The 25,467-nt window shown below is 39.7% G+C and overlaps 1 protein-coding gene across 2 annotated transcripts in view; it reads right to left on the bottom strand.

The window, feature by feature from the left end:
* The window catches only part of fras1 (Fraser extracellular matrix complex subunit 1), a 423,924-nt gene that overhangs the window by 243,864 nt on the left and 154,593 nt on the right, over positions 1–25,467 (bottom strand). For both annotated transcript variants that reach the window (XM_048599246.1, XM_048599242.1), the window contains exons 3-4: positions 4,085–4,192; positions 1,990–2,082 (exon numbers count right to left, since the gene is read on the bottom strand). In XM_048599246.1, the coding sequence (XP_048455203.1) occupies positions 1,990–2,082; positions 4,085–4,192 (201 nt within the window). The remainder of the gene's footprint in view (positions 1–1,989; positions 2,083–4,084; positions 4,193–25,467) is intronic.

The following is a 25,467-nucleotide window of genomic DNA, read 5'->3' on the forward strand; positions in this document are numbered from 1 at the left end:
TGAAAGAGAAATGTTAAAAGAAATTGAAAGAGTGAAGATTAGAATCTTCATGCTGCTCCTTGGTAACATCATTCACAAACAGACAGGAAGTGTCAACCACCCCACAAACTCTCTTGACCACTTTATGTGAACTGTTTTAAGATTAATGACCTGACAATCTGACAGTCCTACAGAAGTCATAATTTTTAGGAACTTTTGGACCCACCACAAACTCCACTGCCTCACCATCAATTCCGTCTCCTTCCTCAGCCACCAGAATGCTTGCTAACTTGACGAATTATTCAATCCTCAGCTGAACTCTGACCACATTGTCTCTACCGAATAAAGTACAACTCTATCTCTTGAATATTTCCCGGCTCTGTCCCTGCCAAAGCGGAGCCACTACTGAAACCTTCATCCGCAATTTGGTCAGCTCCAGATCTGATCATTTCAACGCTCAGCAAATTAGCCTTCCATCTTTTATGCTCCATTAGGATTAGTACAGCACTGTCCAAATCCAAACATGCAATAAATTTTGCTAACCTGACATCTCTCCATGCCTTAAGTCTAAAATTCTCTATTTGAATACATAACTAATATTATTGAGAAATGTAAAAACAGTGCCTGACTGATTTGAAGATTTTGTTTACAATTATGAACTGGGTCTTAAGAATTTGACAAGGTTCTGCATGGTAGTCTGGTTAGCAAGATTAAATCACATGGAATTCAGGGAGACCTAGCTATTTGGATACAAAATTGGTTGAAGATAGGAGATAGAGGGTGATGGAGGAGGGTTGATTTTCAGACTGGAGGCCTGTGGAGTACTGCAAGGATCGGTGCTGGGTCCACTGCTTTGTGTCATTTATATAAATAACCTGGATGTGAATATAGAAGGTATGGTTAGTAAGTTTGTAGATTACACCAAAATTGGTGGTGTAGTGGACTGTGAAGAAGATTATCTCAGAGTACAAAGGGGCCTTGATCAGATAGGTCGAGGAATAGCAGATGCAGTTTAATTTAGATAAGTATGAGGTGTTGCATTTTGGTAAGGCAAATCAGGGTAGGACTTATACACTTAACGGGAGGGTCCTGGGGAGTGTTGCGAGCAGAGAGACCTTGGGGTACAGGTTCATAGTTCCTTTAAGGTGGAGTCGCAGGTGGACAGGGTAGTGAAGAAGGTGTCTGGTACATTTGCCTTTATTGATCAGTGCATTGAGTATAGGAGTTGGGAGGTCATGTTGCCGCTGTACAGGACATTGGTTATGCCAATTTTTGAACACTGTGTGCAATTCTGGTCTCCCTGCTATGGGAGGATGTTGTTAAACTTGAAAAGTTTCAGAAAAGATTTACAAGTGTTGGAGGTTTTGAGCTATAGGGAGAGGGCGAATAGGCTAGGGCTATTTTCCCTGGAATATCAGAGGGTTAGGGGTGACCTTATAGAGGTTTATAAAATCATGAGGGGCATGGATAGGGTAAATAGCCAAGGTCTTTTCCTTGGGGTAGAGGAGTCCAAAACAACAGGGCACAGATTTAAGGTGAGAGGGAAAAGATATAAAAGGGACCCAAGGGGCACCTGTTTCATTCAAAGGTGGTGTGTGTAATGGAATGAGCTGCCAGAGGAAGTGGTGGAGGCGAGTACAATTACAACATTCAAAAGGTGTCTAGATGGGTATATGATTAGGAAGGGTTTAGAGGGATATGGGCCAAATGCTGGCAAATGGGACTAGATAAGATAGACGGTCAACATCGATGATTTGGACCGGATGGTCTGTTTTGCCCTGTACAACTCTGACTCTAATTTAAGATTTTTTTTATATGAAAGCCAAAAAGGTAAATTATCTTCCAGACATGGCACAAGTCTATGAATGGTTATCATAAACAGCAAGATTTTTTTTCCACTTAAATGCACACTAATAGAATATAAGTGCAATATACATTTTAAATGTTGCTTCTACTTAAACTGTTCTTTATTTTTACCACAAACACATCTCAGAACGTGAGAATGTTTACCGCATGAACTCGTCCTTTGTATTCACAGAAGTTCTGGGTCCGCAGGGTACACTCAGGGCAGCAATTGTTTGGACTTATTTTGAAGACTTCACCCTGACAAAAGTAAGAAGAAAGCATGTACATAAAATTTAAGAGCAGAACATTACTCCTAGATTCCCTATTACAATTAAAAGACAACACTTGTTTAACAGTTTAGCAACAGTTTTTAAAAGTGGTGCAAAGAAGTAATTTATGTGACACATTCTAGATTAACTTGCAATTCCTAATAAGCAAAGGATGTGGAGTAGCATGGTAATATCGCAAAGTACTTTCAAATATCGTTACTAAAGATTTCAGTGAATCAAAATGCTGACCATGTACACACATCACAAATATTGAAATGACATATTATTCCCACTGAGATGCTGGTTGTCTTAAGTGAAAATATTTTGACGTACTTACAATAAAATCACAGAATCCTTACAGGATAGATAGAATCCATTTGGCCCATCAAGCCTGTGCAGAACATCCCACCCTCTTCCCCTCGTATCCCTGACACCCCGCATTTACCATTCTTAACCCACTCAGCCTGCACAGTCCTGAGCTCTACAGGGCAATTTAACATGACCAATCCATCTAACTGCACATCTTTGGACTGTGGAGGAAACCGGACCACCCAGGAGAAACCCACGCAGATGGTGGAAAACCCGCAAACTCCACGCAGACAGTCACCCAAGGCTGGAATCAAACCCGGGTGCCTATTCTATTATTCTGTGATGGTGTGATATAAAATGGAAAGAGCACAAGCAGCCTCTTCTTATAAAGGTATTTTCAAGAAACTTAAATGGTATACTGGACAACATTCCTTATTCAAACACCACATACGAATACCTCAATTCTATAAATTTTCATGTGTGTCAGTATGAGTGGTGCTATATTATTTCCTGTTTTGCCTCAAGGCATGATTTCAGTTCACTTGTCTGGCAGCTTTGCACTGTTGAATAAATGTTAGTTTCTCACCAGCATGGATTTTTATTTCATGTACAGGGAATGGCATGCTGGCAATTTCATAGCTTGGCACAAACACTGCATTTAATTCAGTCAAGTCCAACAATCAGTCTTGAAATAACTGCACAGAGGTCAGTATCCTGTCACCAAGTCACTCATAATTACAAGTGCACAGTATACGGACCAGCTAGCTCAGAGCCAGTCCATAGAGTGAGGAGACGTTCCTGTTTATACCTGTCAGCCAGGACTCCCTGATTGTCATTGTTACCCTGTATCAATAGGGAGCTCATACTCAACGAGATCCACCTGGGCAACCCGATTCCAGTCACATTAAGTCTAAATGGAAAAAGAATTTTGCGACTCCTGCCATTGCCACAACAATTTGTCTGGGGATAATAATCATAACTGGCAAGATTCCAGCCTGGATTTTTATTTGCTTTCCTGCTTCAAGTTGAAGTCAGACTGCCAGTTCTTTTTCTAGATGGCATAAAGCTATTGATTTGCAAAAAGGTCTCAGACAAGTCAAAGTCCCCTTTGCTATAAACATGCAGCTGCGAAAGTAAGTGATACTTAACTGGTGTGGGGGGTGGATGGAGTGGGGAGGGTGTTGGTGGCTTCCCCATAAGGGGACATTCTTTAACTCCCTCCTGCCTATCATCCCGGCTTTTGGATACCAGAAAGAAACTAACCTATAGATTATCTTAGGAGTGAAACTGTAGTTTACTTGGGATCCGAAATATTAAATCTCTAAGCTAGTAATTCAGCTGATGTTCCAGTCAGCTCACCAGTGCCACATTTTACATTCACTTCTTCTATTAAGTGCCCAAGATCCAAATAAAATACCACTGGCACCCAAAGTTACACTGACAGAGTGACACTGCCACAAACAGAAATGGAGATCAATGGCTCATGCTCCATTTCCCTTAGAAAACAGACTTTCAGATCTCAAAGACATGAATAATGGGAACTGAAACACAAATAGCATATTTTTAATAATGTAACGCATGTTCTTATCAATCTGCAAATCATCAACCACTAACCTCCTCATACTAGGTTATCATCAGACATTAACTATATCAAAGCTATAACAATACATAAACAGAATTACCTTCTGAAAATCACATTGAGGGTTCCGACACTGGGTAAACTTGCACAGGACAATATCACTGTGACAGCTGCACTCTTGGCAAGAGTCTGGCTTCCAAACAGTATTATTCTAGAGAGATAAAAGCAGAAAAGATGTCATGTTTAAGATGTCAATTTTCCTGGATTGAATTTTGTAGTTTTAACTACTTTTTGGATTTAGATTACATCAACCTCATAATACTCTGTACATCAACTAATCAGGTTCAGGTTCCAGGCTACACATTGAGAAAGTGGTTTAAGCTATTCTGCCAGCAATGCCATTTCTGCCACTGTGGGTTGAAATGATTTCAGCCCCTGCAGGTTATAGGCAGGAATTCCCACTCAAGTAGACAATAGTTATGGTCAATTCAGGAACTCAGGGGAATTGGTGCAGCACAAGGTGAGTTGGAGGAGAAATAAAAAGAGTGATAGGAAAAATGCACTGGAGAGAGCAAGGGTTAAAAGAAAAAGCAAGAGAAACAACGACAGATCATGTGGAAGTGAAGTAGGAGAGAAGGAACAATTATTTAATAGGAAGAAATGAGAAGCAAAATATGAACAGCCATTTGGGGAGACAGACAGAAGGTTGGGAGAATTGCAAATAATCAGTGTTGGATTAATCAGGGACAAACTGAGGTAACAGAATGGGAAATTGCAGAGCTAATTAAATTTGGTGTCACTAAGTACGCATTGAAGAGTCTAGGGATGGCAAATGAGTGTTCAAAGTATAAACTAAACAGTGTTAATCCACAAGATAGAACACATCAAAAACCTTTGGAGGGGTGGACTGCTCAATGCAACCAACTCCCCAGCAAATAGTGGTAATTGTAAATAATATAAATATAATTTTGAATTGTACAGAAAACTATCACAAAGATAGTGAACTTGTACAACAGTGCACCTTCATCTGGAGTACTGTGTGCATTGCCGGTTAATATTATCACAGGAAGGACTATAAAAAAAGAAGTGCAGACAAAATTACCTATCTGACACTTGGCACCATACACATTGGGTTCACCAAATCATCCATCAATGTATGAGCAGAAACTCTAGGGAAACGATTATGTGTATAACTTCTCCAAGCTTTGCATTGATCTCCCATCTCAGCTACGGCAGCAGACTGGAACATAGCTTCTGCAAATTCCCGGCAAAGTGGCTAATCATAATATGGAAGCAATTTTCTCAGGTATTCACAATGCCCCGCAACATGTAGAACCCCGAGGTCAGGCTTTTGTGGTGCAGTGGCAGTGTCCCACCCTCTGGACCAGGAGGCTGGGGCTCAAGTCCCACCTGCTCCAGAGGTGTGCCAAAACCTCTCTGAACAGATTGATGAGAAAATATCCATAGAAACCCAAGACCAACATCCTCAGCATGACAAATAACTTAAGATGAAGCTCAAAAGAAGGAGTTTAAGCAGGCAGCTCAGAGAAAAACTTTATATTGAAGATCGTGAAAATCTGGAACAGACTGCCCCTTTTACATACCTCCCAACTTTTATTCATATTGACATGAAAGAAAATAATAAGGGCTGGGAAATGTTTACTAATGTTCTATATCTGTTATATATCTAGGCCTACCCTGTAACATTCCTGCCCGTGCAATGCTCTCCTTTTCCTGAAACATCATTTATGACAGTTGAGAAAAAATACAGTTAGTGATTGTAAAACAGACATTACATTGTGGAATACATTTAATATCTTATTTTGTTTGGCATAAAGTGGACTTTAAAGGGCATACAATCCAAAGGTACGAACAAATTCCACTGTAAGGGAAGACTATTAAATTCATGAAGTCCACACTATATATTCAGGTTAAGGTAACAATACAGAAATTAAATCTTTTTCTCAACACATAAATTTGAAGCTTGTTGATTCTAACTTCATTACATTAATTCTGCAGGGAGCCGGAAAATAACAAAATGGAGCAGCAATGAGATCAAAGGACAGACAGACATAAACAACAGTGAATTTAGAAATATAAAGTACAATTCTGGGACCAGATGGAGGAAAATAAGAAACATAACACAAAAGATTAAACTGCATACATGTTAAGATTTATAACATAACTAATAAGATAGGTGGCAAGTTGAGATTATGATATGAGTGCATTAAAGGAGAAATGGAGGAAAGAAGAAAATGTTTTTAATATTTCTGTTTACCAATATTCAGGAATGATAGAGAAGGAAATTGAGGATGTGGCAGTATCAGTTAAGGTGATATTATTATTCAAAATTAGAAGTATATATGAGATCATTCTGGGACTGAATCTATTTGACTTAAGTTCAGAAACGGGAGCGGCTAGATTGTTAGGAATATTATTTCAATTGACTTGTGTGTTATAGTCAAAGTCATAAAACATGAAATCTTGTATGATCCTTTCAACAATTCACGATAAGCTGGAACCTCTTTCTAAAAGTTCACAGCCTCTACATGGATCATGACTAACTGGATACAGTATTGGCTGAGCGATAGGAAGCAGATGACACAGGTGAATGGATGCTTTCAGACTTGGTGGTTTGCAATGCTATTACCCTAGACTCAGTTTGTCTCCTTTCAATTTCTGTAAAAGACAGAGACTTAAAAGCAGGAAGCAACATTTTAACATTTTAAGATGGTATAGAAGTTGACAACATAAAAGATAGCCATAAAGATTGTTGTAGACTACAGGATGACAGATGGTTCTGTAAAATGATTGAAACATGGCAGATGGAGCTCAATGCTAAGAAGCATGAAGAGATGCACTTAAGGAGGATTAATATTGAAAAATAACATGCTATAAATGGCACATATTTGTAAAATTTAGGTGAACACAGCGATCTGTGTGTCCATGAACAAAACATTTGCAGGGCAAGTTGCTAAGGTAGTTCATAAATATTGTGTTTGTTGGGCTCAAAAATAGAGATATGCTAAAATTTCACAATTTACTGGTTGGCTTCAGCTGGAATATTGTAGACAATTCTGGGTACCACATTTCAGGAAAGGTGTAAAAGCCTTATAATGGATCCAGAGAAGGCTTACCATGATGCTAAATTCCCCAGAGTATCCAGGAATGTGCAGGTTAGGTGAATTAGCCACAGGAAATGCAGGCTTACAGGAACAGGGTAGGGACTGGGTCTGGGTGAGATGCTCTTCAGAGGGTTGGTATGGACTCGATGGGCTAAGTGGACTGCTTCCACACTGTAGGGATTCTATGATTCTATTCTTTGATTCTGTGAGATACTTCAGTTATATTGAGATGAGGAAATTTACAATTGTTTTGCTCAAATCAGTAAAGGTCATGAGATGAATTAATGGAAGGATTATTTTGATCGAGCAGATAGAGGGAGGCTGTTCCGTCTGGTGAATGGATCGATAATGAGATGTTAAGTGTTTCAACTAACAGTCAAAATATCTCCAGGGTTTTTGGAAAGAATGTTTTCACTCAGAGTTCTCAGAATCCGAACGGTAACTGAAAAGTTGGTGGGAGACAATTCCATAAATAAATTTCAAAAGAGAATGAACAAGTACAAAGGAGGAACATAGATAGTTAATGGACAAAAAGAGTGGAGATCGGGAATGACTTCTCTACTAAGTATGACTGTGTTTTCATAGAACCAGCATAGACATGATGGAGTTAATGTCCATCTTCTGGGCTGTAAGTGTCTTCAGTTGTATGAATTACCCCTATATCAACTCCCCTCTCTGGAAGGTTCTTTTCTAAGTGAGCCTGGAGGGGAAAAATATTTGTTTTTCTAATCTGCACTTAATTTAGGATTGATGCCGAACAAAGTGCAATGAAACTGAACAGCTCGAAACTACTTCCACAGAAAATAAGTAAGAAAGTGAAATCCAGTTTCTGGATGGAGTTCAGCATTTTGCTCCAGCTAATTACACATATGGTTGTTTTTTAAACCATAATACTTCCCAGTACATGTTGATAGAGTGGAGCCCTGCTAGTGCGCTGCATATATTGGAGCAGAGCAAGTGAGAGATCCACTATTTTCCAATACATGCCATGAGTAGTTAATACTTCCAGCATATAATGCAAATTATTAATCAGTTAAAAACCTGTGCCAAACAGCAAAGCATACTTTTCAAACTCATTGCTACTTGTGTACTTATAGCAGATTCATTGGAGTAAAATTCAATTGCTGCGAAGTGAAGGGGATATCAAGTGTGTCAATGCATACAACTCATATTGTACATGACACTGAATTTTAGCTTCATTGTTCCTTTTCATAATAAACTAAATTTCACAATTTAACAAAAAACCCATAATGAATATAAACAATTCTCATCCATGTATGCATCATTTGCACCAAGAATTCATTCATACATTCGTAAAATCCCCAGAGGTGAATGGACAAATGCTTTGTTTTTAAATGTCAGAATTGCTGTCTTATTTCCAACTATCGAAAATAACAGGCAGCCACCTGGAAAGTAGTCCTATAGATTACATTGACCTTTCACAGTCACTGCAAGATAGCACTGCCATCACTGATTTGCGATGGTGTCATTAACCGAACAAGTGGCACCAAACTTTCACCTGAACAAAGAAACCACGTTACTGAATTGAATTTTATCCTGGATGTATTTTAGTAATGTGTAATGTAAATTTCATGGTGTGTTTAGTTCTTTAAAGATAATACCTTTGCACTGTCAGCAGCTGTCCAAGCAATAGCAAATTGATACAATGCTTTACACCATTGATTCATTATCAAATTATCACAAACATTTAATAATTATGTTACTTAAAGGTTCCAAGAAATTCAGAAAAGTAATATATGTTACTTTTAAAAAGAGCATACAGTCCCTCAAACCTGTGATGATCTTCAACATAATCATTGCTGAACTTGTGCACTTTCACAGCCATTCTCCAAACTCTTGATTCCCTTAGAGATTAAAAATCTGTCTTGCTTAGCATTAAATAGATTATATCAGGCCACATTATTAACTCTCTGGGTAACTGAATTTCAACAATTCACAACCCTTTAAGTGAATACATTTGTCCTCCTCTTAGTCCGAAATGACCAACCTCTTATCACAAGACTATGTTCCAATGTCAATCATTCCCCAGCCTGTGGAAACAAAATTTCCACGTCTACTTTTCAGCATCTTGTTATGTTTCAATGTGGTCTCCTGACATTATTCTAAACTCCAGAATCATTAGGCTGCAACAAGACAGCTTCCTAAGATGAGAGGGCTGCCCAATCAAATAAATATCCAACGCACTGTCTTCAATGCAAACTTGTTTTTTTCTTTAATATGAGACTAAAACTGCATACTGTATTTGAGGAACAGTCTCATTAAAGTCCTATACAATTATAACAGGACCTCCTCCTTCTTGTACTCTTAAAACCAGTATAGGTCAACATGCCAATTACTTTCTTAATTGCTTCCATTATCTCTATACTGGCATTCTATGTTTCTTGTACAAGTTCACCAAGGCCCTCTGAAAATGAACATTTATAAGTTTTGTGACATTTAAAAAAATTTTTTTTAATGTTTACTACACAAAGTGAAGTGTACCAGACCTTCCGAGAGAGTCAGAGGTGAGCGTAGTTGCCATCACTAAAGAGATGGTGTCGGGAAGCTGAATGGTCTGAAGGTGGATAAATCCCCCAAACAGATGGACTACACCCCAGAGTTCTGAAGGGGATAGTGGAGGAGATTGCAGAAACATTAATGGTGACCTTTCAAAAATCACTGGAGTCAGCGAGGGTCCCAGAGGATTTGAAAATTGCTAACATGACACTCCTGTTTAAAGGAAAGAGGGAGGCAGAAGACAGGTTATCCTGACCTCGGTCATTGCTAAGATTTTAGAATCCATTTTTAAGGATGTGATTGCAGAGTACTTGTGAGTGTGTGGTAAAATAGGTCTGAGTCAGCACACCTTTGTCAAGAGAAGGTCATGCCTGACAAATCTGCTAGAATTCTTTGAGGAGATAACAAATAAGTTAGGCAAAGGAGAGCCAGTGGATGTGATCTATTTGGATTTCCAGAAGATATTTGACAAGGTGCCACACTGGAAGTTCCTAAATAAGAAAACAGCCCTTTGTGTTAGGGACAAGGTACTGGCATTGATTAAGGATTGTTTGACCGGCAGTAGGCAGAGAGTAGGGCTAAAGAGGTCTTTTTCAGGATGGCATCCGGTGACTAATGGAGTTCTGCTGAGGTCTGTACCAGGACCACAACTATCCACGTTTTACATTAATAACCTGGACGAAGGAACTGAGGGCATTATTGCTAAATGCGCAGATAAGAGGAGGAGCAGGTAGTGTTGAGGAAACATGGAGGCTGCAGGAAGACTTGGACAGGCTAGGAGAGTGGGCAAAGAAGTTGCAGATGGAATACAATCTGAGAAAGTGTGAAGTTATGCACTTTGATAGGAAGAACAGGAGGAGTAGACTATTTTGTAAATGGGAAAGGTTTCGGAAATCTGGAGCACAAAGCAACTTGGGAGTCTTCGATCCGGATTCTCCTAAGGTTAACATGCAGGTTCAGGTGACAGTATGGAAGGAAAATGCAATATCAGCATTTATTTCAAGAGCAGTAGAATATAAGAGCAGAGATTTACTGCTGAGGCTGGATAAGGCTCTGATCAGGCCATATTTGGAATATTGTGAGCAGTTTTGGGCCCTTTTTCTAAGGAAGGATGTGGTGACATTTGACAGAGTCCAGAGGAGGTTTACAAGAATTGATGCCGGGGATGAAGGGCTTGTCATATGTGTTGTGGTTGAGGACTCTGGGTCTGTAATCAATGGAGTTTAGGATTGTGGTGATCTGACTGAAAGGATACTAAGAGGTCTGTTCAGAGTGGATGTGCAGAAGAAGTTTCCACGAGCTGGAGAGACTAGGATCTGAGGGCACAACCTTAGAGTGAAGGAATGACCCTTTAGACCGGAGATGAGAAGGAATTTCTTCAGCCAGGGAGTGGTTAATTTGTGGAGGCCAAGTCATTGAGCGTATTTAAGACAGAGATAGGTTCTAGATTGGTAAGGGGAATTGAGAGAATTGAGAGAAAGCAGGAGAATAGGGTTAAGAAGCAAATCAGCCATGATTGAATGGCAGAGCAGACTCAATAGGCCGAATGGCCTAATTCTGCTCCTACATCTTATGTTCTTATGGAATAAACTTTGATTTCCATCTTACATTACGTCTACAACATTGTTGCCTACTCATGTCGCCCATCAATATCTCTTTGCATCCTTCTTACCTTCTCGTCACAGCTTGCGTTCCAATGTGAGATAGCAAGAACTGCAGATGCTGGAGTCAGAGATAACATCGTGTGGAGCTGGAGGAACATAGCAGGCCAGGCAGCATCAGAGGAGCAGGAAAGTTAACGTTTCGGGTCAGGACCTTTCTTTCTGAAGGGTCCCAACCCAAAATGTCAACTTTCCTGCTCCTCTGATGGTGCCTGGCCTGCTGTGTTCCTCAAGCTCCACACTTTGCATTCCTATCTTCCTTGTTATTGACAGTAAACTTAAGATATTGTAATTTGTCTCTTTGTATACATTGCTGGTAAATAGTTGAGTCACTAACACTGATCATTATGTCAGTTTACGAGTTACAGGCTCAGAATCTGAAAATGTCCTCTTTATCCTGACATCCTGCTTCCCATCCATTAACAAACCCTCTATCCATGCTGATATATCACCACAGCTCCAAGTACCTCTGTTCTAAATATTTTTATTCTAAACATTTGAAAACCAAGTATATCATATCTATTAGTTTTGCTTTATCTAATAATTTGTTACAAAGTTGGGTACAGTATTCATGAATTAGAAGGCAGGAAGTTAGAATTTGTTAGTAAAAATGATTGTGGGGAAAAGAGTGCCTTGGTCCCTTCAAGAGCTGGTGCTTTGTCTGTGGTCAGAAGTTTATAAATATTGGTGCACAGTGCGTCCACAAAAATGATTTTGTATAGAACAGTCAAGCAGCATTTTTTTCCCAAGATAGACAATTTGAATTTGGCCAATTAATTTAAACCAAACACATAGATACAGAAAGCCAACTAAATTTAAATTTGATGGTGTTGACAACCTGAAACCAATATTATAAGAAATTGATTATGTCATTACGGGTATGTAAGATGAAGTAAAGAGGGCCATCGCCACCAGCCAGAGTTAGCACCATTTAGCTTTCAGAAAAAGCCCATCTAATTAATCAAAGGTACCACAGTATTTTAGCTCAAAGTCCTCATTGAAGAAATTATAGAGATAAAACATTCCTGACAGCAGAGTTAGTGGAAGAAAGGTGTTTGTGAAGAGAGCAGTGAAGACAAGAGTATTCCAGAAGACAGTCTGTGCAAAGTTGGAGAGATTAGTTATAATTCATGTTCTCTTATTAATTGGGTTTATTAAGTGGGACTTGTGTTTATTTGAACTGTATTCGAGTAGAAGTTAGACCAGTTAGGAAGTAGCTAGTAGTATAAGGGGGAATTGTCGGTTTCTAGTAATTCTGTTAATTTGTTCATTGTTGGGTTAAATAAATCAATTGTTTCTTGTTACTTGTAAAGTGGATTCAGGGATTTTCTTTCTTTGAACCATTCTTTTAATAGATTACGAGGGGAAAGACGAGCTTCTCTGGGTGTTTCAGGGGGTAATTCTTAGAGGGGAACCCCTATTCCTGTCATAACAGATCAGGGCTTGTGTTTTAGTTTAATTATCAGAGGGGCTCAGCTACACTCCCCCCCCACCCCCGTAACAAATTGTAACATCTGAAAACTGTATTAAATTTGTCAAACAGGATTTATATTTCTTAAAATAAGGGTGACTCTTAATTATTTTCCATTCAACTGTTATTTTCTGCTAGCACTATCAAGTCTTCATTGATAACAGATTAAAACATTTCCTGGCAACTAGTGCACAGTTAATTGGCCTGTTTTATATCTACTGTCTTTCTTAAATGACACATTCTAACCTCCAATTCAAAAAGAGTGGGAGAGGAGGAGGATTTGGAAACAGCCCCCAGCACCTAAAAGTATGCTGAGAGGTACAGAGAGCGAGAGACAGATATAGTGAAGGAGAAAGGAGAAAGGGGGAAGACAGAGGGAGAGGGGGAGGAGGGAGATGGGGGGGGGGGAGACAGGGGGAGGGGGGGGCAGGGGAAGAGGGCAGGAGGAAGCACACACTAAATAAAGCAGCATGAGGAGAAGAGAAAAATGTCTGAGAGTGATGTCACAGGAATGTCATGAGTTGATTGATCGTTGAACAGCTGCTTTTAGGGAGTGTGTTTCAACTTTAGGAAGTTTGAAAAACATGAATTTCAAAACTAGCACAGGGAAAGAAAGAATTTATTGGCACGGGAGAGGGAGCTGAAATATGAGTAAGAACAAAAAAGTTCTACTAATCTCCACTTTTTAGTTAACAATGCAACAGGACGGTTAAAGTAAGTTAAAAGTAACTAAAATTGCAATAAGTGAATTAAATGTCTAAATTATGGTATGTGGGAGGCGTGGTCACATTCTCATGACTGAGACAAGCCCATGTGCAGGTAGTGTCATGGGCTCCTAGTTTTAGACCTCAAGTTGTGGCTGGAGTCACTGAGGTACATCTGCGAGTTTGAAAACTAAATGGACAGCACTTTCAGAGAGTGGGTCACATCACAAGTTCAAGGCAAGCAGGCAGGTCAGGTTCTGGGGACACAATCTAAGTTAAAGACAGGTACGACAAGAGTCACTTGAGGTCCTGGTTACTGACTGGTTTTCCATTCTGGATCCTGGTGGTGGTGATGGATCATTGAAGGAGGGCAGCAAGAGATAAACCACGGCATCACTGGTGGCCCAGATATACAGGAGGGAGAAGAAGAAGTGTGGAAGTACTGACAGGGGATTCTTTAGATTTTGGAACAGATAGGCATTTCTGCCACCATCAACTTAACTCCAGGATTGTTTATTTGCCTCCTTGGTGCTAGCATCACAGTTGTCTCAAAACAGCTAAAGGACATTCTTCTGAGAGATGGCGAGTAACCAGTGGTCATGATTCACGCATCAGCACTAACAACATGCTTAGCAAAGGGGCTGTGTTCCTGCAATCTAGAGGTTAGAAAGGTTGGCAGCAAATTTGCAAGCAAATTACTAAAGTAGCAATCTTCAGATTATCCTAATGTAAGATTCATGTGACTGCAGAAACAGCTCAGCAAGACAGGTGAATGTGTGGTTGGAAAGACTGTGCAGAAGAGAGAGAGTTTCATATTTCTGGGACACTGAGACTGGCTATGGGAGATATGCAAGCCTGTACAAGCAGATGGGTTGCATCTGAATGGAGCTGGAACTGAGGAGCAGTTCGCTAGTGTTGTTGGGGACGGTATAAAACTGACTTAGCAGGGTCGTGGGAACCAGGAGAAAATATTAGGAATTATTAGCAGGGTACACAAAATGCAGGGAAAGGCTGACAGCACTAAAATAGAGAAAAGTTAGCGAATAGGTGGATTTGGTGAAAGGGAGAACATAAAAGTTGTAATCAGCATTACATTGCATAATTGTGAAGGCACAGAGTGTGGGTAATAGGTACTCTCTACTTTATTAAAGTATTGATATAAGATTGGCTGGCTAATATGCCATCCACTTATCAATAAAATTTAATTCCAAGTTAGACTGCGAAATTCTAATTTTGAAAATAAACAGCAATTAGCAACTGGATTCTTTCAATTGCATCTGAGCCAAGTTGTTTATTATATTACTATTTTAGAATTTACATGCAACTTGAACAGAACAAATTAAGATGCAAATTAGCATCTGTTGAGTTAAACAGTAACATTTGGACCGTTTTTTCTCTGATTTAACCAATGGTAACACATTATTTTGTATATACTAAATTAAATGCTTTCTTTCCTGAAACATTATACTATAACAATTTATTTGATTTAAACTTGGCTTAGCACCAGGGCACTTTGTAAGAATGACTTCTCAGCTGGAGTAAATTTCTAAGGACAATGTGATCTTGCATTATTTGTCTCATGTTTTACTCCTGCATCCCCACTATCTTCAAATAAAAATTGGCTCCATAGAAGGTCTATATGGTTGTTGACTATACAGGAGGCTGGGATATCTTCAGATTTGACTCTCTAACAACAATGTTTATTTTGTTTCTTGGCTAGCTCATTCCTAGTCAGTGGCTGGCAAACATATTGTTTTCTCTTCACAAATCATTTGTTATGTGAATTAAAATTCTGAATTGCATATCTTATGGCACATAATTTTTAATTGGTAAGACACACAGTCAATCATTAATTACGGACACTGCCCTTCATGGTACTCAAATATTACAAGCCACAAACCCAAGCATCTACTGGTTTCTCATTTCCAACATCTTTGATCATTAAAAAAAATACATGTTTGCAGGTTAATTAAAGGTAAAACACAGTATATCCAATGACCACAAAACTTCATGTCATGCAAACACTTTCACATCATTAGGGTTCACTTTTTTATATGGGTCGTTGGTATACCACATTTATGGTCTGATATATTGAAGTACCAAGCCACAAAATTCAACTGAGTCATGTCAAAAGTCAATTCTTTAATGAAAATTGGACAGTGAGCCAAATCATATCTTGAGTAATTCTGGTCGCCAAATCCCAAGATGGACATTTCCAACTTTGTCAAGTTACAGAGCCAAGCCACAAAAATTATTCTAGAAGTCAGCAGTTTTATCATAGAATCCCTACAGTATGGAAACAGGCCATTTGGCCCAGCAAGTCCACACCGACCCTCCGAAGAACATCCCATCCAGACCCATTCCCCTGTATTTTCCACATCTAACCCACCTACCCTAAACATCCCTGAACACTACGGGCAATTTAGCATGGCCAATCCACCTACCCTGCACATCTTTGGACTGTGGGAGGAAACCGGAGCACCCGGAGGAAACCCAAGCAGACACAGGGAGAATGTGCAAACTCCACACAGACAGTCGCCCGAGGGTGGAATCGAACCCGGGTCCCTGGCGCTGTGAGGCAGCAGTGCTAACCACTGAGCCACTGTGCCACCGGAGCCACCCTTTTAATGAGGAAGAAATGTTAGGGACGTTGGTCTTGTTTCCTTTGACAAATACAGAGCTTTGAGATGTTCCAATTCAAGTTTTCAAAACTAGGAAGACAATTGGCAAACTGAACAGTGCAAGTTGTTTACCTTCTGACAAAGTGTTCAAATACATGACAACGAATGGTTTTAAAAAATTTCAGGTGCAACCATAATTCTGGTGGATTTTTTCATTCGAAGTATAACAAGCCAATTTGCAGAAAAGAGGAAATTTAAGATGACAATGTAAATGGCTTCAAGAGACTGATGTGATGACTCTGGAACAAAAAAGGTTTGAGATACAAAAATTAGAAATTAACAGGTATCTCATTAAAATCGCTGATAGAATATAGATTTATTGTGCATTCACTTATTCCTGTGCGCTTTATCCAAAAAGTAAGTCCATTGATATTTCTTTTGAGCCATTTTCTTAACAGTTTTTGTGAGTGGTGGATTGTCATTGCCTCCCACATTGAAGAGGCAGGGTAAGAAGGCAAGTCCCAAGTTTACCTTAACAGCAACTGAATCTGTGCTGTTGTCATTCTTCTAGACTACACCCTAGCCATCCAAGAAATTGAACTAACCAACCCCCATGCAGTACCTAAGTAGTCTTTCAACTGCTAGAAGTTCTGTTGCCCTTGTAAAACTGCACTATATTCCAGCAGCCAGTCCATAGTGTAATTTGACCATGGAATTGGAAACCTGTAAGTGATGGAATAAAGAGGTTTCCACAGTAACCAAAATGCTCTGAGAACAAAAGATATGGTGAAAAAGAGCAGATGAAAATGTTATATTTCTCAATTGTACATTTTCCTAACTATTGCGACAAAATCCCAAGCTAAATGAGAGTTAAACCGCTCTCTCATTGTGACAATATAAAAGGACTGGAATTTTAAGGTCTAAGGAGACACGTGTGCTCCAAATCTAACTGACATTTTGCTAAGGTTGGCAGACACCCCTTCACCAAGAGCCAAATTGAGTTACTTTAATGATTGATTTAGGGCCTCTCCTGTCATTAGAAGTAAACCATTGCCAGTAGAACTCCAGAAGGACACAGACAAGCTGGGGACAGGTTTGGGTGGGCAGGAGGGAGGTAGACAAAGATATGGGGAGGGAAGGGTGGAGGTGGAAGGTGAGTTTCACTGCAGAGAAGTGAGAAGGGATGCACTTTGGTAGGAAGAACATGGAAAGATAACCTAAAATAGGAGGTACAATTTTAAGCACGGGAGGGGGCGCAGGAGTAGTATATGCACACAGATCATTGAAACTGGCACAATAGATGGAGAGAGAAGTAAGTCTTAAGGGCAACTAGGAACAGGCAATAAAAAGTACTGGCCAGCTAGCCACGCCCACATCCCTTGAGAGAATTTTTAAAAAAGTGAAGCACATAGTATCCTTCACTTTATTATAGGACCATTGAGTTACAAGAGCAGAGGGGCGATGTTGAACTTGTACAAGACACCTGTTAGACCTCAGCTGGAGTACTGTGTACAGTTCTGGGCACCACATTTTTGGAAACTTGTGAATGCATTCTAGTGGTTTCTCGAAACTGAACTGGGTCAACCATACAGATACTGCGGCTACAATAGCAAGTCAAAGATTAGTGAGTAAATTACCTCTTGGCTCACACAAAAATTTTTTTTTTTCTATTCATTTGTGGGATGTGGGCATCGCTGGCTGGCCAGCATTTATTGACCATCCCTAGTTGCCCTTGAGAAGGTGGTGGTGAGCTACCATCCTGGTCTTTATTCTAGAGACTTGCTTGGATGAGTGCATTTCTTACAACACTCATGAAGTTCAAATCACAGGCTAAGACAACGTGCTTGATTGACACAAATCCACGACTGACACACAATAGCAGCAGCGTGTACCATCTATGGGATGCACTGCAGTAACTCATCAATGTACCTTTGACAACACCTTTCAAACCCATGACCTCTGCCAGCTGATGTTAGAACTCTTGCTGATTTTTCATTACTTTTTTTTTATTATTTTTGTTTTGGAGCTGTGAACTAGGAGCTGAGAGCTGAAAAGTGATCTTTATACAATGCGAAGCACCTTGTATTCAAAATACAGAATTAACAAGCTGTTATTTGTTCATGAAGTCAGGCCTGAGAGTCAATTGCAGGTTGTTTCTTGTTTACAAATTGGTCTATAGATGCTCTGTCTCCAGAGAGGCCTTATGCTTCACCAGATCATAGCTGCTTGGCCATTAACGCGGTCAGAACCTGAGAATTGCTACCAGCCAGAGAATATGATGTTCAAACAGAAGGAGAAACACGAGTTTTTGAACTGTTGTGAACTGGGAGTTTCTGAGAAGAAGAAGTTTGGCTGTTGATGCTACAGAATGAAGATTTGAAAGCTTCCTGCCCAATCTCCCATCATCAGCTATTAGAATTTCAGAGAACTGAAACTAAGATACAAGTATTATTGAATCCTTCTCAGAGTAAACTTGGAAAAGTGGCATTGATTTTATGAAAACATCAATCAATCAAGACCCAATCCCATGTACCTGTGAAGCAATGCACTGTGGAAAGCACTTGAGTAATCTTGCCTGTGTTGATAATTTTCCTTCTTTAAAAAAATTATCCCTGAACTGTTTGTTTGTCACTTTACTTTTTGTGGGAATGGGGCTGAAAATAAAGTTTATTGAGTTTAAGCCTTAGACATTAATTAGATTAACTTGTCGTTTATTTTTGCTCTGTTGAAGTTACTGTTATTGTTAAGAAACTGTTAGAAAAGTGCCCGAAAAGGCCAAAGGAGTAAGCTGAAAAACTTGGAAAGATGACCGAAAATGTTTAAAAGTGGGAATCAGTTTTTTGCTGGAGTTATACACCCGATGTATAGTATCTATTATTTAGGGAGTCTGGTACTGGCTATTCAAAAAGTCTGGTTAGGAACCATTGTGGTTTATTTTGAGGATCATTGGGTATTCTGATTTTACTGTGTTGTGAATACAGAGATAGGAAGGTTGATTTGATTCAACTGGCTGTCTCCATGTCGTAACATTAGCAGGACAAGGACAGCAGGGGGATAAGAATACCATTTGAAAGTTTCCTCACAGCACTGCAGCAAACCCACATTGCAAGCATTGCAATGGTTCAAGAGGCAGCTCACTATTACACTCTCAGAAGATAATTATGGATAAGCGACAATTGCTGGCCCAGCCAGTAACACCCACATCCCATGAAATAATAAAATTAAAATAAGTTTATAACCAAGGTCAATGGAATTTGAGGTATTGAGAACAGGTGCATAGGTCTCCAAATTCTCCGAGTCCTGCTTGAAGCTCTGGTTTTGATGAGACACCACAAACGAAATACTTTAACACGGTTGTCCTCTCTATGCAGATGCTATCAGACCTGTTTGAGCATTTTCAGTTCAGTATTAGACAAATAGCCTTGCCTATCCATGGAGGAAGAGCTGACAGATTCTCACGCGAAATCCAATGGCTCTGCTCAGTTAAATACTCAATGGGCTGAAACTTTAATGGAAAAAAATTTTGGCAAAGTATAAAATGGGTGCTTAACCCAAATACTCAAATTTTCCTCAGGATGGGCTAGACAACACCACTTTGTTTTTGTCAATCTGACTGGTGGTCAGACATCTGAGTAGCTATGCAGAATTTGGACATAAATTTTCAGGATCCATTATACTCAGCAGCTTGAGCCAAGATCAGACTTAATACAGATGACTGCCAACTCAAATTTTCTCTATTCTACCTTCACAACATACCTTAAAGTTAATTATTTAAGCTAATCACCCTGTGGCCTTTCCATTCTTATTGCATCACATCTGTTAAATACTGGATTTAGACTGTCCAAAACGCTATTCAATTTGTACCCAGTATTATATTGCTGTTCTGCCGTTTGCAATGACCCCAACATTAATCCGCCAGGTTCTTTTTGGATCAGCTACAAACAAACCTAATTTTTCACCAGGCTTTATAGCTGATCTCTTATCAGTGCGGGTGACAGTGTCATTTGGTGATCAATTTGTCATAATCAGCTTTGGTTGTAAATGCAGTGTTGGGCGGGGCCTCACCATGCAATCAGTTTACAGCTTCACACAGAATGGAAAGACAAAACCAGTAGATGTGTTCTATTTGCATTTCCAGAAGACATTCTGGTAACTCATAAGGTAACAACGTAACTTACAAAAGGTTAAGTCACAAGAACCCATGTAAGAGATGGTATGTTGGCATGGATAGAAAATTAGTTAATGGATAGGAAACAACAAGTGGGGATAAGAGGTTCTTTTTCTGTGGGGCTCCGCAGGGATTCATGCTGGGATTGCAACTGTTTATAGTAGATATTAATAGCTTGGAGGTGGGAAGCGAATGTATTTTAGCCAAAGTTGCAGACAACAAAAATCTGTGGACAGGCAAGTTGTAAGGGGGATACAAACAGTTTATAGACATTAATAGGTTAAGTAAGTGAGCAAAATGATGGCAAATGGAGTATAATGTAGGAAAATGTGAAGTCATTCATTTAGAAGGGGAAACAAAAGGACAATATTATTTGAATGCAGAAAGCTGCAACACAGGTAAATCAGGTGATCCAGAAAGCTAATGGAATGTAGGCCCTTATTTCAAGAGGGTTGGAGTGTAAGAGAAGGGAAGTCTTCCTGCAATTGTATAGGTGCTGTGAGATCACATCTGGAGTACTGTGAGCAGTTTTGATGCCCTTATTGGAAGAAAGATATTGTTTCTTTGGACGCAGTTCAGAAAAGGCTGACTAGAACGATCCCTGGTATGGAGGGTTTGTCTTATGAACAAGACTAAATTAGTTGTGACTCTACTCACGTAGAAGAGTTTAGAAGAATGAAAGCTTTGAAACATATAGGACGGTGAAAATGCTGAGAGAGTTTCTTTCCTTGCAGGAGAGTCTAGGACGACAGGGCATTGTCTCAGAATAAAGGGGTGCTAATTTAAATTGAGATAAGGAGGAATTTCTTCCCTGAGGGTTGAGTCTTTCGAATGCCTTGCCACGCAGAGCTGTGAGGGTATCATCCTTGTGTATACTTAAGGCTAAGATAGATAGATCTTGATCAGCCAAGGACATCAAGGGTTACAGATTGAGAGACAATCATAATGTGTTAAGTACAGGGTTCACGATAATGGCAAACAGGTGAAAAACACTGGTCACGAAAGTCCTTATGTGAACTGGCACTCTATAAAGCCAGAAATAAAGTTCTCAACTTACTGTGCAACTGCAGGAGGTAAGCAATGAGAAGTCATGAGTCTTTGCTAAAATTCCACAGTAACTGTTTGATAGTGCAGCTGCAAAAGCGAAACAGACCAAGTTTGTCATCTTTTCATCTCAATAGTATACAGGCGCCATTGGTATCTGGCTATGCTTCTCTTTTAAATTCTGAAAATATTCAGCACAGGCTGCTCAAAAGACTGGGATAATATTTTCTTGTGATGTATTTGCTTTGCCAATTAAAATATCTATTATACTGACAAGTCAAGTATGACCAGAGATTTGCGGTTGTTGCAGAAAATATATGGTACTAACTTTGCATTAATTTTTCACTATCCATAAACAGACACATCTTTTGAGGTTGCTGGCTTGCTCGAAAAGCTGGTTTACTCTTGTACAAACGTTTTGTCACCATGCTAGGTGACATCATCAGTGGAGCCTCTGATGAAGCAATGTTATTCTACTCTGTTTGGAATTTATATTGTCCGGTCCGTTATGGTGAGTTGTGTCATTTCCGGTTTTGAGCTGTATGGGTTTGTATATGGGGTCCAATTCAATGTTTGTTGATTGCATTATGGGTGGAGAACCATGCCTCTAGGAATTCACTTGTGTGTCTATGTTTAGCTTGGGCTACTATGGTTACCTTGTCCCAGTTAAACTGATGGCCTTCATCGTCTGAGTGTTTATATTAAGGAGAGTTCGTTGTGCATACCACGCAACGACTGCCACAAACATTACATTGGACAGACAGAAAGAAAACTAGCCATCAGAATACATGAACATCGGCTAGCGGCAAAACAGCATGACAAATTCTGCTTAATATTGAAAGTTAAGCATCACATCTCAACTTGGATATCACCTGATTGAGGGTGGAATTTAGCTATGATTCCAACCAGCACTGTGCCTGTCTCGAGAAGTGTCCAGGGTTCAATATTTGTGCAGTGTTGTTCTTCGAAGGTTTGCTAAGAGAGTGTTCTGGAGTTGAATTCTTATACAATTTCTCTCTTTCAAGTTTTGTGGTGTGATATTATTGATAATCCCTTAGATTCTTTTATCCCCAACATTGATTACACTTCTGCAGTCCTCAAGTCTGTAGCATGCCTTATCAGAAGCAACTCCCCTGTTCCTTGTTACATTCAGGATATTTGTCTGTTTGAAACAGCCTGTCCTGCAATTAACCCCTTTAGAATCACAGAATCCTTACAATGTGGAAGCAGGCCATTCAGCTCATTAAGTCCTTCCGAATAGCAACCCACCCACCCTATTCCTATAATCCCATATTTCCCATGCCTAATCCACCTCTTCTGCACATCTTTCGATTGTGGGAGGAAATCACAGCACTCAGAGGAAACCCACACTTGGACGGGGAGCATATCTGTGTGGAGTTTGCACAGTCAACCAAGATGGAATCAAACTTGAGTCCCTTGCACGATGAGGTGTCAGTGCTATCCACTGTGTCACCATGCCACCCACTTCAGGGCATTCCTCCTGCAGGTAGTCTTAATTACCCATTTGTCATGAGGCAGCAGGTTATCAAGCAGTGTTACCACCTTTCTTCCAGGAAACAGCTTGTTTCTGTCGGTTTGATGACTTCTTCCCAGGGATGGTTAATTGGCATGTTGCTTTTAATTCCTTTATAACAGGTTCTCTTGTCCCTTTCGCATTGGGAAACAATTTATTGCAGAAAGACTTGTTGCCGACTCTGAATCCATGAAGTCAGTAAAGTTCTGAAGTTTACATTGTCACGATTCACAACATTTTTTGTGTCAAGTCTAACACACTGACCTAGAATATTTAGCTCCTTGTCCCCCCATGCATTGAACTGCTCATCTGTGAGCAACTGTACTACCTTGATCTACCTACTATTACAAATCCTCTGCATAATGTGCCTTCCATTATCTTGCAATTTCATCAATTCTGATCTTCAGTTGCCCTAATCCTACTGTCTTAAGAACTCATTTCTTGAGTATCACTAAAAAAAAGACACATTTTGTCTACAAATGTTGTCTTGCAATCATCAGGATAATGCAAAATAAATATCAATGTAAATTTATATTGTATGAGAGGAAAGTGCTAACTGATTGGATTCTGATCAGTAGGATTGTTGCAATGGACATTGTACCAGTTAATGATGACTGATAGTTAACGATCAAACGTCGTTTAAATGGTAAACCTAGCAGGTTAACTGTGGTTCAGGTATTGCCCGGAGAAATTTAGTAGAAAATAGCTTTATCCAATTCTGTTGAGTTCAAATAGGCACATTGTTTATTCTGTCTGCAAAGTACTGGATCTGTTGTATTCATATATGTAGCTTCCAATACACTCAAGTATACCACACTACAAGCCTGACAGATGATCCACAATTGGCTGTTAGCATAATTCTTTGCAGACTCCTGATTAGTTAGCAAATATTTTCCAATCGCAAAATTACATGCGAGATACAGTGTTGTGAATTTTGCCAGTGCTGGCTGTTTGCTTCAGTCTGTACTTGTGAATGATCTGATTTGATTTATTGTTGTTACTTAAGTACAGTGAAAAGTTTTGTTTTGCGAGCAGCACAGGCAGATTATAGCAAACAAGGACACACAGATCATAGGGTGCTGAGACAGAACGAAAAACGTACAAGATTACAGCTGCATAGGAAATGCATGAAGCAAGATCAAAATTAGGTTTGAAATTACAGAGGTCCATTCAGCAATCTAATAACACCAGGGAAGAAGCCGTTCTTGAATCTGTTGGTGCGTGTGTTCAAGCTTCTATATCTTCTGCCTGACACAAGAGGTTGCAAGAGTGTATTACCGGGTGGGAGGGGTCTTTGATGAAGTTGACAGCCTTTCCGCAGCAACGAGAAGTGTAAGTAGATGGAACATTGGTTTCCGTGATGATCTGGGCTGTGCACACAACTTTCTGTAGTTTCTTACGGTCCTGGGCAGAGCAGTTACTGTATCAAGCCATTATGCACTCAGATAGAATGTTCTCTATGTTGCATCTGTTAAAGTTGATGAGGGTCCTTATGGACATGCCGAATTTCCTAAGTCACGTGAGGAAGAACAGGCAGTGTTCTGCCTTCTTGACCGTCGCATCTACGTAGGAGGCCGAGGAAAAATTGTCAGTTATCGTCTCTCCCAGAAATTTGATATTCTTGACCCTCTCCACCTCAGCTCTGTTGATGTCCAGGAGCGTCCTCCTCCTTTCTTCCTGAAGTCAATTATCAATTCTTTTGTTTTCCTGACATCCAGAGAGAGAATGTTATTATTGCACTATGACACCAAGCACTCTCTCTTTTCTGTATTCTGACTCATCATTGTTTGATATCTGGTCTACAACAGTGGTGTCGTCAGCAAATTTATAGATGCTGTTCAATGCGGAATTTGGCTACACATGGCCAAAGGGATATTTTGTTTCATATGATTTGCCAATCTTTGGGCCATATACTGTACATAACTGTTAACATACTGACATTGAAATTCATAATACCACATTTTTCATGTGTGAGACAGGCAGAATGCTTTTCTGTCTTGACATCAGCATCCTGTTAGCAGCAAACACCTCTCACGTTGCTCCTGCATAACAGCGTGCAAAATAGCTACCATCGCCTGTTGCTCAAACTTTTGAATCACTTTACACCGCCATGGAAATAAGAGGTGGACAGGACAAGTTTCACGACCTAAAGTGATAGCCTTAAGCCTGTGTATGAGCTTGCATACTATCCAGCAAGAAATAATCTGACCAGGGTAGCCAATATCCTGCAGGATTCCTTTGATGTGCCTTATTTCAGCAGAAAGCTCACTTAATGAAAAAATGGCTCAAACCCTATTTTATGAGGTTGCCAATAGGGCCAAGTCATACAAGGACTACTGAACGTAGGCTTGCAGTAAACAAAGAACCCTCTGGCAGATTTCTCAACTAGAACTTCAAGGAAAGAGAGCTCATTGACTCCTCTATTTAAAAGTGAATTTGAGTCCAGGATGAAGCCCACTAAGACAGGGAAGGAAATTCTTATATTCAGCACAAATTCATTTTCATATTCCGCCATTTCAACAATTCTCTTGCCACTTTTAAAACATTTCTTAAAACCCACAATTTCAAACAAGCTTTCAGTAATTTATTACAACTCTTCATGCTACTGGTTCTTCTTTATTTTCTCACTTATCCATATTAC

The sequence above is a fragment of the Rhincodon typus genome, chromosome 1 (genome assembly GCF_021869965.1).
Source record: "Rhincodon typus isolate 14 chromosome 1, sRhiTyp1.1, whole genome shotgun sequence".
Lineage (NCBI taxonomy): Eukaryota > Metazoa > Chordata > Chondrichthyes > Orectolobiformes > Rhincodontidae > Rhincodon > Rhincodon typus.